The sequence below is a fragment of the Salmo trutta genome, chromosome 27, assembly GCF_901001165.1.
Source record: "Salmo trutta chromosome 27, fSalTru1.1, whole genome shotgun sequence".
NCBI lineage: Eukaryota > Metazoa > Chordata > Actinopteri > Salmoniformes > Salmonidae > Salmo > Salmo trutta.
This window is the reverse complement of record NC_042983.1, coordinates 1,176,422-1,191,543: the sequence shown is the minus strand read 5'-3', so window position 1 is coordinate 1,191,543 and position 15,122 is coordinate 1,176,422. Positions and strand designations below refer to the sequence as shown.

At 42.4% G+C, this 15,122-nt stretch overlaps 1 protein-coding gene across 1 annotated transcript in view; it reads left to right on the top strand.

The window, feature by feature from the left end:
• Positions 1-1,131: 1,131 nt before the first annotated feature.
• LOC115164101 (tight junction protein ZO-2) overlaps positions 1,132-15,122 on the top strand; it is a 109,486-nt gene continuing 95,495 nt past the window's right edge. The window contains exon 1 of the mRNA XM_029716228.1: positions 1,132-1,449. Within this exon, the coding sequence (XP_029572088.1) occupies positions 1,390-1,449 (60 nt within the window). The 5' untranslated portion in view covers positions 1,132-1,389. The remainder of the gene's footprint in view (positions 1,450-15,122) is intronic.

Below are 15,122 nucleotides of genomic sequence, written 5' to 3'. Positions count from 1 at the left end.
TTTGAGGATCTGAGGACCCATGCCAAATCTTTTCAGTCTCTTGAGGGGAAATAGGTGTTGTCATGCCCTCTTCACGACTGTCTTGGTGTGCTTGGACCATGTTAGTTTGTTGGTGATGTGGACGACAAGGAACTTGAAGCTCTCAACCTGCTCCACTACAGTCCCGTCGATGAGGTGGGGGTGTGCTCGGTCCTCCGGTAGCAGCAACATTATATACAAAACAAGTTACGAACAACGCGAAAAAACAAACAAAATAGCATGGTTGGTTAAGAGCTGATAAGACGGCAGCCATCCCCTCTGGCGCCATCACTGTCAATGGAGCTGTGGAGCTGTGGAGATAAATAACAGTTATAGAATCAAATGCAGACTCCAGTTTGCTTAAAAGTATTGTCACTACCCTGCAGTCCAAAGATGCATGAATTGTGCAGGATATATTCTATTCATCCATTCTAGAGGGAATATTAGAGGTCAATATAAGACTACAGTCTGTCTGCCTTACAGGATTTAGTTTAACCTTTTTGAATTAAATATTTTCCTTATAACGCAGAAGCTGACGATATTAACTCTTCTCCTGTTGTGCTGTGTTAGATAGACAGAGGACAGATCACTATGTTTTATCATAAAAAAAATACATTTATTGAAACTCTACTATTACACTAGGCTTTCAAGGCCGTCAATAAATACATAGAATTTTACTTTCTGTAAGTAAATACCGTTTTGTTTTTTGTTAACTTTTAGAGAACAGTTAAATCAATGTATCCAATCCGGAAGAGTCCACTCTGGCAGAGGGGGTTGAATAAAATATCATCGTACAAAATAGGTACAAAACGTTCCTATGTCGGAATAAGATTACACAAAATAGCCTATTAAACATGTCAGTCATTCAATCCGTTTGTAGACGACCATTGAAAGTGATATAGAAATGGGCAACATTAGTTGACCCCTCAATTTCATCTCGGTATTCATGAAGTAGGCTGAGTTCAAAGTCTCCTCTGAAATGTATTAATTCCGCCAAACAGTTGTAAAACGTTTCGTTTTGCAACTTAAACGAGAGTTTGTATTGGACAAATTCAGTTAGGTCCCTCCCCGTTTCGTTCCGTTTGCTTCCGTTGAAGAAACGTATTTCAACAGAATTTACAGAAAGAATACACCCCAGTTGTTGGTAAGAACGTTTCGGTTCCCATCGATATCACAGCAATAATTTTAAAGGATCTCGGGAGTTGCAGCGAGCTAGGGAAGTCTTTTAGGACCGCAGTCACAAGCCATGTTCCATTTTAGAGACTAGGATAGGGTATATTTTAAGAGATACCAGTTCTACAAGCCATAATTAAGACACTTGTTTTACGGTTAACATAAGGCGACAGTGTTTCACAACTTTTACAGCGCAGAATGCCTGTGAAAGGAGGCGGAAGAGTGGCTGTGTATCCAGGCAAGGGCGAACATGTCGGAGTAAGTCAACTGTAGTTTGTTTTACCATTATAGACTGTAACTTTTAGCATACCGCATCGCTGTATCATAACCCGCTGCGTTCCAAGAATATGCTGTAGGTATTTGTAATACATATATATTTGAGGTGTTTTACGGTCATGAGGTGGTGATCGGGTGGCTGTACCTTTGCTACATATGGAGCAACCAACGTTTATAACCTTGTGAATTCACCTGTAGAGTTTCGCCCTCTCCGCCAATAAGAATGACGCCTTAAGTATTTAGTCAAATATTTGCGCTTGGTGTCAAGTAGCTGTGCATTATTTACACACAGTTTAGATTCCTGTGATATAGAATATTATGTTTGACTATTTCTATTCTGTTACTTTTAAATCTTTCAAGTTTAAATGTCTATTGATTTGAAAATAAGTGTGTGTATAGCCTAATTTCTTGTTAGGCTACATCAATTCAGAAGTGTGTGTGGTGTGTGGACGGACGCAGCCCAAAGGCTCTCTCTGTACTTGGCTCAGTATTGTCTGTCTGTCTGGCCCCAGCAGGGGATAAGGTTGCTGGGATGAGGATCGCTGGAAGGGTCAACCATTACGTGGTGTGTGTGTGTGTGTGTAACGGGTTGATGATGATCACATTGCTGACCTCATGACACCCAGCAGCTTCAAAACCCAGTCCTCTCAACCCTCAATATGGCATTTGTTTACACAGCTACTGTATTAATTCAACAATAACAGGGGAGTGCTGATGAATAAGATATAATAAGATAGTCTAGTATTAAATCCTGTCTTTTCAGCATGTGATTATCACTATACTCTAAATCCAATAAAACAATTTACAGACCCACTTTAAAGAAACTACTTGTGCAGGCTTTATTGCGCGTTTCTTAAGTCTTCACAAGCACTGTCACACATTTCTGAAAAATCCATAGCCTATATGCCTTATAGAGGCTTTCAAAGATGGAACAATTTTACTATTGAGACAAATCTTGCTTGTTTGTTGAAATAGCTTGTGGTGAGTGGATAATTATTATACAGTCACTGTCAACCCTCCACACAGCCTCAATGGGTTCCACTGTTCTATCTGCCCAGCTGTATTGACTAGAACCTTCGCTCCATTCTAGAGTGAGTAGCTGTTAAAAAAGTACAGTAGTGTGTTTGTTACAGTAGTGTGTCACTCTCTATTGGGTGAGGACTTCAGTCATACAGTAGAACTTTATTTGAATTTCCAGGAGGTGATAATACATGTTAACTAGATGCACGTTGATTTTCAATGTGTCCTTCTGAGGAGAAGAGTGTGTTACAGTGTGTGTGTGAGAGTCTGTAGGAGGAGCATGTGAGAGCATGTGAATGTTTGCACATGTGAGTACAGTATGTAAGCCTACTTTGTCTGTCTGTCTGTCTGTCTGTCTGTCTGTCTGTCTGTCTGTCTGTCTGTCTGTCTGTCTGTCTGTCTGTCTGTCTGTCTGTGTTGCTTCAAGGTCCCACATTGGAGAGATACATGTTCAGAGCAGACCTAAGGGTGTGTGTGTGTGCCAGAGGGGCTCGTGTCTTGCTGACCGCTGTAGCGTGGAGCAGGTGGTCCCAGCAGTAATCCCCCAGAAGGCCATAGGATAGAAGCCACCGTGGAAGTTCTAATCTCCCAGGGAACTGTTTGGTTTCAACCCCCCCTCCCCCTTTTCTCACGCCACTGACCAACACACACATACACACACACACACACACACTCTCTGATCAGCCCGCCAGTACTCAAGGACTATAATTAGTATTAGTAGGACTATAATTAGTATGCTCACAAACTGGAGTAGGTTGATTCAAACTGTCCAGTTTTCTAGATAAGCTTGGTTCCAGTTAAAGAAAACACATCTTATATTATAGCATGTTTCTGATGAACAGTAAGGTTTCTAAAGGGACAGTTGAAGGAAGAAATTACTGTTGGAGAAAATATTAAGTACCTGCTACTCCGAGTATGTTAGAATGTATTCATGTTACTACTACCTTTCTAGAGGTTATCATGTAGTCAGTGGTGGAAAAAGTACTCAATTGTCATACTTGAGTAAAAGTAAAGATTAGTGATGCGCCGATATGACATTGTTGGCCGATATCCGATATTTTCCTTGCCAAAAAACCCGATACTGATTGCAATGATTTAGATCATTTTAAATATTGGTTAATAATGAAAATGACTGCAGTTTCTACTGGTCATTGTTTTCAGGCAGGTTGTATTGGTGCTAGCTAGGTACCAAGCTAAAGCTAGCTACCCCCCAGAAGTTGTGGTCGAACAAATAATTCTTTATTACCAACGTGGTATTGAAAACACATCGTTCGTGGTCGGTATTTGCTTGTTTACAGACTTTTTTTGTACAGCTTTGACAGTGCTACAGATATTAGTGGTGGCGCTTGGCTTACACATGCAAGTTCAGAACACACAACATTCTATAATAGAACTGTGTTATTTGACGTGTCAAATTAAAAGCTTATTTAATGCGTCAAAGTGTTTTTTCACTTGTCAAATAGTGTTATTTGATGGCTCTTTTTTGACACCCAAAGACCCAAACGGCGTTCTGTTGTGTGTTGTGAAGCTAATAGCAGTGACACTATTACCGTGTTAACTCCGGTAGGGCAACATGTACCGGTGCTCGACCAGTCGGCGAAAACAAACATCACAGAGAGGTTGATTTGTCAAGGGCATTGAATTCCATTATCTTGGCGTTAATGGATTTTGCCATTGAGTTGTCTCGCTGAAATGTTCTTACTCTTTCAAATGACTGTTTGACTTGTTGACTGCTCGATCCACACAGCAGACATTGTGGGCTAGGTTAGAAATGCTGTGTTGCACGTGTAGTGAAACATTTTACGTGCCGTCATTACGTCATGTACCTACGTTATATAGGTATGCACTTCAGCTTTGACATCGGTTTTGCGCATCGGCGTTAAACTAGGCATCGGGCCAACACCAATGTTGGCATTTTTTAGCTAATATCGGCCGATTCCGATATGTTCATCGATATATTTTGCATACCTAGTAAAGATACCTTAATAGAAAATTACTCAAGTAAAAGTCACCCAGTAAAATAGTACTTGAGTAAAAGTTTAAGTATCCTGTTTTAAATGTACTTAAGTACAGGGGTAGAAGAATTACTCAAGTGTCATAAGTAAAAGTAAATGCTATACATAAAATTCCTTATATTAAGCAAACAAGACAGCATAATTGTATGTTTTTTTCTATTTGCGGACAGACAGGGGCACACTCCAACACTCAGACATCCTTTACAAACGCAGTATGTGTTTAGTGAGTCCGCCAGATCAGAGGCAGTAGGGATGACAACGCGCTAAATTGATAGGTGCGTGAATTGACCATATTGCTGACCTGCCTGAGCATTCAAAATGTAACGAGTACTTTTGGGTGTCAGGTTAAATGTATGGCAGTAAAAAGTACATGTTTTTATAGAAATGTAGTGGAGTAAAAGTTGTCAAATATAAATAGAAAAGTACAGATACTCCCCAAAACGACTTAAGTGACAAATATAAACACAACATGTAAAGTGTTGGTCCCATGCTTCATGAGCTGAAATAGAAGATCCCCGAATATTATTTTTCTAAAATTGTCAACAAACCTGTTTACATCGCTGTTACGGAGAATTTCTCCTTTGCCAAGATAATCCATCCACTTGACAGGTGTGGCATATCAAGAAGCTGCTTAAACAGCATGATCATTACAGAGGTGCACCTTGTGCTGGGGACAATTAAAGGCCATTCTAAAATATGCAGCTATGTCACACAACACAATCCCACCAATGTCTCAACTTTTGAAGGAGCATGCAATTGGCATGCTGACTGCAGAAATGTCCACCGGAGCTGTTGCCAGATAATTGAATGTTAACTTCTCTACTATAAGCCACCTCCAACGTCGTTTTAGAGAATTTGGTGGTACGTTCAACCGGCCTCACAACCGCAGACCATGGGTAACCACGCCAGCCTAGGACCTCCACATCCGGCTTCTTCACCTGTGGGATTGTCTGAGACCAACCACCTGGACAGCTGATGAAACTGGGTTTGCACAACTGAAGAATTTCTGCAGCAACTGTCAGGAATCGTCTCGGAAGTGCACGTCATCCTCACCAGGGTCTTGACCTGACTGCAGTTCAGCATCGTAACCGACTTCAGTGGGCAAATGCTCACCTTTGATGGCCGCTGGAGAAGTGTGCTCTTCACGGATGAGTCCCGGTTTCAACTGTACCGGGCAGATGGCAGACAGCGTGTATGGCGTAGTGTGGGCGAGTGGTTTGCTGATGTCAACATTGTGAACAGGGTGTCCCATGGTGGCGGTGGGGTTATGGTATGGGCAGGCATAAGCTATAAACAACGAACATAATAAAATTTTATTAATGGCAATTTGAATGCACAGAGATACCTTGACGAGATCCATCACCTCATGTTTCAGCCTGATAATGCACGTCCTGATCATTACAAGGATCTTTACAGAATTCCTGGAAGCTGAAAATGTCCCAGTTCTGCATATTCACCAGACATGTCACCCCTTGAGCACCCCTTGTTTAGGATGCTCTGGATTGATGTGTACCACAGCGTGTTCCAGTACCGGCCAATATCCAGCAACTTTGCACAGGCATTGACGAGGAATTCATTTTTTCTGTGTATTTTTGCTTAAGTACATTAGACCACTGCATGTAGTCCAACTTGACACACCCTCCACACCGTCATCTCATGGAGAGGGAGTGGACAAAGTTAAAGATTCCTCTGAGTACCAAATGGCACTCTATTCCCTATATAGTGCACTACTTTTGACCAGGGCCCATTGCCCACATGTCCTCCCTCCTGTTGCCTTTCAACTCAACTCTCAGCTCCCTCCCTGCTAGGAGAGCTGTTCCTCTTATCGCTGTAAATAATCTGGTGGTGAGTGTATTCTGACTGGAGCTTGCACTCATATACGCTTACTGGTAAGCATTTCTCTTTGGTGAGGCAAAGGGCATGGGACAGGGGGCCAAAGGCATGGTGGTGTTGAAGTCAAACCCCTCGTGGGGAACACATTTGCACCAAATTGCTCTGAGCTATCTGATCTCTCATTGGCCGGATCTAATGGTGGTGCAGAATTCTGATTGGATGGTCTGGGGTTGTTGCCATGAAGAGCAGTGCCGTGACTCTCTTACGCCTTAATCACACCGACAACGTCCATTGCATTTTTGTACACCAGAAGTATATTCATTTCCAATGGAACGTTGCGTTTGCCTTGCAGCATTGCGTTGCAGAGGGAGTTGCAGTGCGTTCTGTGTGGGGCATACGTTGGATTTATCGAATGTATGCATCAAACTGTATACGTACACGCCTTGTCAGAAATGGTAGCAGAACATGAATGTTGAACACCTATCCAGATGATGCTGCATACCATTTTGCGTAATGACACTGTAGGTGTGATCGAGGCGTAACAGGATAACAGTTATTCGTCATAAACACACACGCGCGCACACACACACACACAGTCAACGTCCAGAGTTGACTGTGTGCCTAGATCAGCTGTTAGGTTTCCACTAACACTCGTGGAACTGCCCTACACATACTGTGTGTGTCAGACAGACAGAGTATACAAAACATTATGAACACCACCATGACCAGGTGAAAGCTATGATCTCTTATTGATGTAACTTGTTAAATCCACTTCAGTCAGTTTAGATGGGGAGGAGACAGGTTTAAAGAAGGATTTTTAAGCCTTGAGACAATTGAGACATGGATTGTGTATACTATATGTGTCATTCAAAGGGGGAATGGGCAAGACAAAATATTTGTCTTTTAATGGGGTATGGTAGTCGGTGCCAGGCGCACCAGTATATCTCAATAACTGCAACACTGCTGGGTTTTTCACGCTCAACAGTTTCCCTTATGGATCATGAATGGTCTACCACCCACAGGACATCCAGTCAACTTGACACAACTGTGGGAAGCATTGGAGTCAACATGTGCTAGCGTCCCTGTGGAACGCTTTCAACACCTTGTAGTCCATGCCCCAATGAATTGAGGCTCTTCTGAGGGCAAAAGGGAGGGGGGTGCAACTCAATATTAGGAAGGTGTTCTTAATGTTTACACAAAAGTATGTGGACACCTCTTCAAATTAGTGGCTTCGACTACTTCAGCTACAACCGTTTCTGAAAGGTGTATAAAATCGAGCACACAGCCATGCATTCTCCATAGACAAACATTGACAGTAGAATGGCCGTACTGAAGAGCTCAGTGACTTTCAATGTGGCACCGTCATAGGATGCCACCTTTCCAACAAGTCAGTTTGTAAAATTTCTGCCCTGCTAGTTCTGCCTCGGTCAACTGTAAGTGCTGTTATTGTGAAGTGGAAACGTCTAGGGGCAACAACGGCCCAGCCGCGAAGTGGTAGGCCACATAAGCTCACAGAATGGGACCACCAAGTGCTGAAGCGCGTAGCGAGTAAAATGTGTCTGTCCTCGGTTGCAACACTCCCTACCAAGTGCCAAACTGCCTCTGGAAGCAACGAACTTCATGAAATGGCTTTTCATAGCCGAGCAGCTACTCACAAGCCTAAGATCACCATGCGCAATGCCAAGCGTCGGCTAGTGGTGTAAAGCTTGCCGCCATTGGAATCTGGAGCAGTGGAAACACTGAATCAAGCTTCACTGGCAGTGGGTTTGTCGGATGCTAGGAGAACGCTACCTGCCCGAATGCATAGTGCCAACTATAAAGTTTGGTGGAGGAGGAATAATGGTTTGGGGCAGAAGTGTTGTGATTGTATTATTATGATGTATTTACCCTGACATCACTTCCTCCTAAGAGCAGCTAGAACAATAGACAGACCTAGTCTACTGATGGGGCAGTAGATAGGATCAGAGGATGTAGGGTGAACAGAGAAGCAGAGGAAGGATGCAGAAGGGAGAGGAATAGAGGAAGAAAGATGGAGGGAAGGCCAGTGTCTGAAGTGGTTGTTTACTGATTGATGATCTCCCAGTGATCAAAAGCCTAATAATCAGTCTCTGCACTCTGCTGCTCTGTCCTAGTTCTGCTCTGCTCTCTGCTACTTTCCGAATGCACTGTACACACACACACACACACACACACACACACACACACACACGCCTTTAGATTATCTTGGTTGTACAGTGGACAACAACCGCACTTCTTCTCCCCTGCATTCCAACCCGAAGCTTCCCTCTCCTCCTTCTCCTCCTCCTTCCACATGTTAGTTCACACACCTAAAATACCCTAAGAGAGGACAGGAATGACCCAATGGCGAGCCCAGCTCAAGACCTTTTTGCTCAACCTGTTGAGTCAGAACCCTGTAATTGGTTTACAGTAGCCACAGTCTGCATCACAAATTGCACCCTATTCCCTAAATAGTGCACTGTAAAGGAAATAGGGTGCCATTTGGGATGCATTATTCTTACTTCCTGGTGGGACATTCAGGGACAGTGGAATTGTTAGTGGGTTGACTGGGTTTTGGAGGAAAGCCCCCCTTAGGCTATATGCCACCGAATACCATGGCATGCGGTTGGCCTATATGTGCAGCTGTGTGTTGAACGAATGTTGAACAAAGAAGTCCCAAATGTCACCTTATTTCCCACATCGTGCAATACTTTTGAACATAGCTCTGATCAAAAATAGTGCAGTATATAGCAATTTTTTTTTCTTCCATTTAACCTTTTATTTAACTAGTCAAGCCAGTTAAGAACAAATTCTTATTTACAATCACGGACTACCCCGGCCAAACCCGGACAACACTGGGCCAATTGTGCGCCGCCCTATGGGACTCCCAATCACGGCCGGATGTGATGCAGCCTGGATTCGATCCAGGGACTGTAGTGACGCCTCTTGCACTGAGATGCGGTGTCTTTGACTGCTGCACCACTCGGGAGCCCAGAATAGGGTGCCATTTGGGACTAATCTGGTGTTTTCCAAATAGTAAATGGCTCTTTCTCTCTGTTCAGGTCAGCTGTAATTACATGGCATTGATTTCTGTGTTCAACCCATCACCATCCAACAGGAATAAGGGGCAGTTGGCTATTTTAGTGCCGACACAGAGGATGTAGTCCCTGAACACACACACACACACACCACACTACCCCCATAATTGTTACTCTGGCAACCATCTAATTTTACTGTCTTTTGTTTAGATTTGACAATGATGCTGGTGCTCCTTTGAAGGAAAAAACACCTAGCAGCTATTTTACAGCGTTTTCTTGGGGGAAAGAAAAAAAACACCCAGGTTTTATTTGTATCTATATGTGATTGAGTGATTATTTTTATCTGAAGTGTTCAAACACTTTTATTTATTTATGTTAAAGATCCACTACTGCCGTTTTTATCTCAGTATCAAATAATACCTGAGTAGCAATTAAGTCCCTTACTGGTCAAAAAGAAACAAAAATGGCTTCTTTGCAATACATTTCTCAATAACTAATTTTGCTAGGACTGTCTGGGAGTGGTCTGACTGGCAGGCGAAAACTGAACTAGCTGTTGTTGGCAGAGAGGTATAGAACTCTTTCTTATTGGTCTATTAACTAATGAACCGCCTAGTGATGTCACCAGGCAGGCCAAAACTCCATCCCACCACAACAGGCAGAAATTTTGGACTGTCTTTTCAAACAGCATAATTTTTAGTGATGCACCGATATGACATTTTTGGGCGATACAATAGCTGATATTTTCCTTGGCAAAAAAAAAAACGCTAACCGATATTAAAAATGTTTGCAGCCTTTTAAGCATTGTAGTACAGTTAACAACACACACACACACACATGGATGCAGTGGTCTAAGGCACTGCATCTCCGTGCAAGATGCGTCACTACAGTCCCTGGTTTGAATCCAGGCTGTATCACATCCGGCCGTGATTGGGAGTCCCATTGGGCGGTGCACAATTGGCCCAGCGTCGTCCGGGTTTGGCCGGGGTAGACCGTCATTGTAAACAAGAATTTGTTCTTATCTGACTTGCCTAGTTAAATAAAGGTTACACACACACCACACTGACCAAAAGTTATTTTGTTGGCATTTACGTATGTCCCCATTACCAGTAACGCATAATCAAAACATATTTATTTCACTAACTTGCTGTGCTGTTTCGTTGTTCATTTGCTCAGTTTCATTATCAACTAGGATGTCTATGGAACGCCGTTTGGGTCTTTGCTATGGAACGCTGTTTGGGACGTGTCAATTAAGCTTGTTGACCAATCAGGACCTGAATATGACTGCACGTCACATAATAATTCAACGAGTTCATAATTTTTTTCCCACAGTAATTACACATTGATTACACTATCACTCGTATGTCACAACGATTCATCGATACGTGTGCTATAATGCCGGTAAAGTTGTCTCGCACACCTACAGTGCTGGTCATAAGCAAAAACTAGCTAGCTCATGGATGCAGACAATGTTCTTCCCCAAAAACATATCAAAATGACAATCTGTTTTAGTAGCAATAGCTAGCTAACTATATAGCTAGGTGTCATCATCTAAAATAACCCTAATTTATAAGACATTTCTTATTTGGTTAATGCTGGTCAGACCCATCTATGTGAAGCTAGCCACAATTAGGATTAGCCACAACAGTGGACTTTGCAGTTAGCCTTCAAAATAAAAGTATGGCAAAGTTCTTCTATTTGTATTAATTTGCATCACTGTCAATAACATACTTTTATTTTGAAGGCAAACTGCAAATTCCACTATTGTGCCTAATTCTTATTGTGGCTAGCTTCACATAACCCGGTCCGGTCGAGCCTCACTAGCCAGATGAAGCTAGCTGGCTGCTTATAACGTTAGCTTTGGACAACATGGTTAAGTAGCTTGCTAGCTATTTATTTTCATGAACAGAAGTTCAATTTCAATAGGCGAACAACAAGTGGCAACCTAGCTAATACTTACTCACAAGGATTCCTAAATCATTGCTGAGAATAATGAAAATGACTGCAGTTTCTACTGGTCATTGTTTTCAGGCTGGTTGTATTGGTGCTAGCTAGGTACCAAGCTAAAGCTAGCTACCCCAGAAGTTACGGGCGAACAAAATATGCTTTATTACTAACGCGGTATTGAAAACACATCGCTCGTGGCCGGTGTTTGCTTGTTTGCAGACTTTTTTTTGTACAGCTTTGATAGTGCTACTGTATCTTTTTTGGCACGCAAAGACCCAAATGGCGTTCCATAGTATGTATGTTGTGAAGCTATTACTGTGTAATGCCGGTAGGGCAATATCTGAAAAATAGTGCACTTGGTAGTGTGTACCGGTGCTCAACCAGTCGGCGAAAGCCAACATCACCCACGATAGAGAATGGTTGATTGTCAAGGGCAATGAATTCTAGTATCTTGGCTTTAATGGATTTCACCTTTGCGTTGTCTCACTGAAATGTTCTTACTCTTTCAAATTACTGCTCGACTTGTTGACTGCTCGATCCACACAACGCACATTGTGGGCTAGGTTAGGAATGCTGTGTTGCACGTGTAGCGCAACATTTTACGTGGTGCCATTACGTCATGTACCTACAGTGGGGGGAAAAAGTATTTGATCCCCTGCTGATTTTGAATGTTTGACCACTTACAAAGAAATGATCAGTCTATAGTTTTAATGGTAGGTTTATATGAACAGTGAGAGACAGAATAACAAAATCCAGCAAAATGCATGTCAAAAATGTTATAAAATGATTTGCATTTTAATGAGGGAAATAAATATTTGACCCCTCTGCAAAACATGACTTAGTACTTGGTGGCAAAACCCTTGTTGGCAATCACAGAGGTCAGACGTTTCTTGTAGTTGCCACCAGGTTTGCACACATCTCAGGAGGGATTTTGTCCCACTCCTCTTTGCAGATCTTCTCCAAGTCATTAAGGTTTCGAGGCTGACATTTGGCAACTCGAACCTTCAGCTCACTCCAGATTTTCTATGGGATTAAGGTCTGGAGACTGGCTAGGCCACTCCAGGACCTTAATGTGCTTCTTCTTGAGCCACTCCTTTGTTGCCTTGGCCGTGTGTTTTGGGTCATTGTCATGCTGGAATATCAAATCAAATCAAATCAAATTTATTTATATAGCCCTTCATACATCAGCTGAAATCTCAAAGTGCTGTACAGAAACCCAGCCTAAAACCCCAAACAGCAAGCAATGCATGTGAAAGAAGCACGGTGGCTGGGAAAAACTCCCTAGGAAAAACTCCTGAGAAAGGCCAAAAACCTAGGAAGAAACCTAGAGAGGAACCAGGCTATGAGGGGTGGCCAGTCCTCTTCTGGCTGTGCCGGGTGGATATTATAACAGAACATGGTCAAGATGTTAAAATGTTCGTAAATGACCAGCATGGTCAAATAATAATAATCATAGTAATTGTCGAAGGTGCAACAAGCACGTCCGGTGAACAGGTCAGGGTTCCGTAGCCGCAGGCAGAACAGTTGAAACTGGAGCAGCAGCATGGCCAGGTGGACTGGGGACAGCAAGGAGTCATCATGCCAGGTAGTCCTGAGGCATGGTCCTAGGGCTCAGGTCCTCCGAGAGAAAGAAAGAAAGAAAGAGAGAAAGAGAGAATTAGAGAGAGCATATTTACATTCACACAGGACACCGGATAAGACAAGAGAATACTCCAGATGTAACAGACTGACCCTAGCCCCCCGACACATAAACTACTGCAGCATAAATACTGGAGGCTGAATACCCATCCACGACCCATTTTCAATGCCCTTGCTGAGGGAAGGAGGTTCTCACCCAAGATTTGACAGTACATGGCCCTGTCAAATTATGCAGTGAAGTTGTCCTGTCCCCTTAGCAGAAAAACACCCCCAAAGCATAATGTTTCGACCTCCATGTTTGACGGTGAAGATGGTGTTCTTGGGGTCATAGGCAGCATTCCTCCTCCAAAAACGGCGAGTTGAGTTGATGCCAAAGAGCTCCATTTTGGTCTCATCTGACCACAACACTTTCACCCAGTTGTCCTCTGAATCATTCAGATGTTCATTGGCAAACTTCAGACGGGCATGTATATGTGCTTTCTTGAGCAGGGGGACCTTGCGGGCGCTGCAGGATTTCAGTCCTTCGTGGCGTAGTGTGTTACCAATTGTTTTCTTGGTGACTATGGTCCCAGCTGCCTTGAGATCATTGACAAGATCCTCCCGTGTAGTTCTGGGCTGATTCCTCACCGTTCTTATGATCAGGTGTGGTGAGATTTTGCATGGTGCCCCAGGCCGAGGGATATTGACAGTTCTTTTGTGTTTCTTCCATTTGTGAATAATCGCACCAACTGTTGTCACCTTCTCACCAAGTTGCTTGGCGATGGTCTTGTAGCCCATTCCAGCCTTGTGTAGGTCTACAATCTTGTCCCTGACATCCTTGGAGAGCTCTTTGGTCTTGGCCATGGTGGAGAGTTTGGAATCTGATTGATTGATTGCTTCTGTGGACAGGTGTCTTTTATACAGGTATCAAGCTGCGGTTAGGAGCACTCCCTTTAACCTCTCTAGGGGAGGTGGGACGAAATCGTCCCACACTATTCAACAGCCAGTGACAAATCAGAGCGCCAAATTTTAAATCACAAAATGTCATAATTCAAAGTTCTCAAACAGGACTATTTTACACCATTTTATAAATACACTTCTCCTGAATCGAACCACGTTGTCCGATTTTTCAAAAAGGCTTTACAGCGAAAGCAAAACATTAGATTATGTTTGGAGAGTACATAGACACAAAAAACCACACAGCCATTTCCAAGCAACTAGCATGCATCACAAATACCCAAACCACAGCTAAATGCAGCACTAACCTTTGATCTTCATCAGATGACACTCCTAGGACATTATGTTAGACAATACATGCATTTTTTGTTCTATCAAGTTCATATTTATATCCAAAACCCCCATTTTACATTGGCGCTTGACATTCAGAAAGTATTTTGCCTCCAAAACTGCCGGTGAAGCAGCACAACGATTTACAAAAATACTTTTCATAAACCTTGATAAAATATTAAACTGTTATTCAAAGAATTATAGATAAACATCTTCTGAATCCAACCACATTGTCCGATTTCAAAAAGGCTTTACAGAGAAAGCAAAACATTAGATTATGTTAGGATACCACCACAGCAAAAGAACAACACAGCCATTTTCTTAGCATTTTCAAAGCAATGGTAGCTGTCCAAAAGCACAAAACCAGCTAAAATGATGCACTAACCTTTGACAATCTTCATCAGATGACACTCCTAGAACATCATGTTACACAATACATGCATTTTTTGTTCGATCATGTTCATATTTATATCCAAAAACAGCATTTTACAATGGCTCGTGACGTTCAGAAAATATTTTGCCTCAAAATGCCGGTGAATCAGCACACCGATTTACAAAAATACTATTCATAAACCTTGATAAAATATTAAATTGTTATTCAAAGAATTATAGATAAACATCTCCTGAATCCAACCACGTTGTCCAATTTCAAAATAACTTTACGTGGAAAGCACACTTTGCAATAATCTGAGTACTGCGCTCAGATAAAGACATCAAGAAATACAGATAGCCACCATTTGAGTCATCTAAAAGCATAAATAAAACTAGAAATATTCGCTTACCTTTAGTAATCTTCATTAGAAGGCACTTCCAGGAATCCCAGGTCCACAAACATTTTTTTGTTCGATAAACTCCATAATTTATGTCCAAATAGCTCCTTGTTGTTCACGCGTTCAGTTCAGCT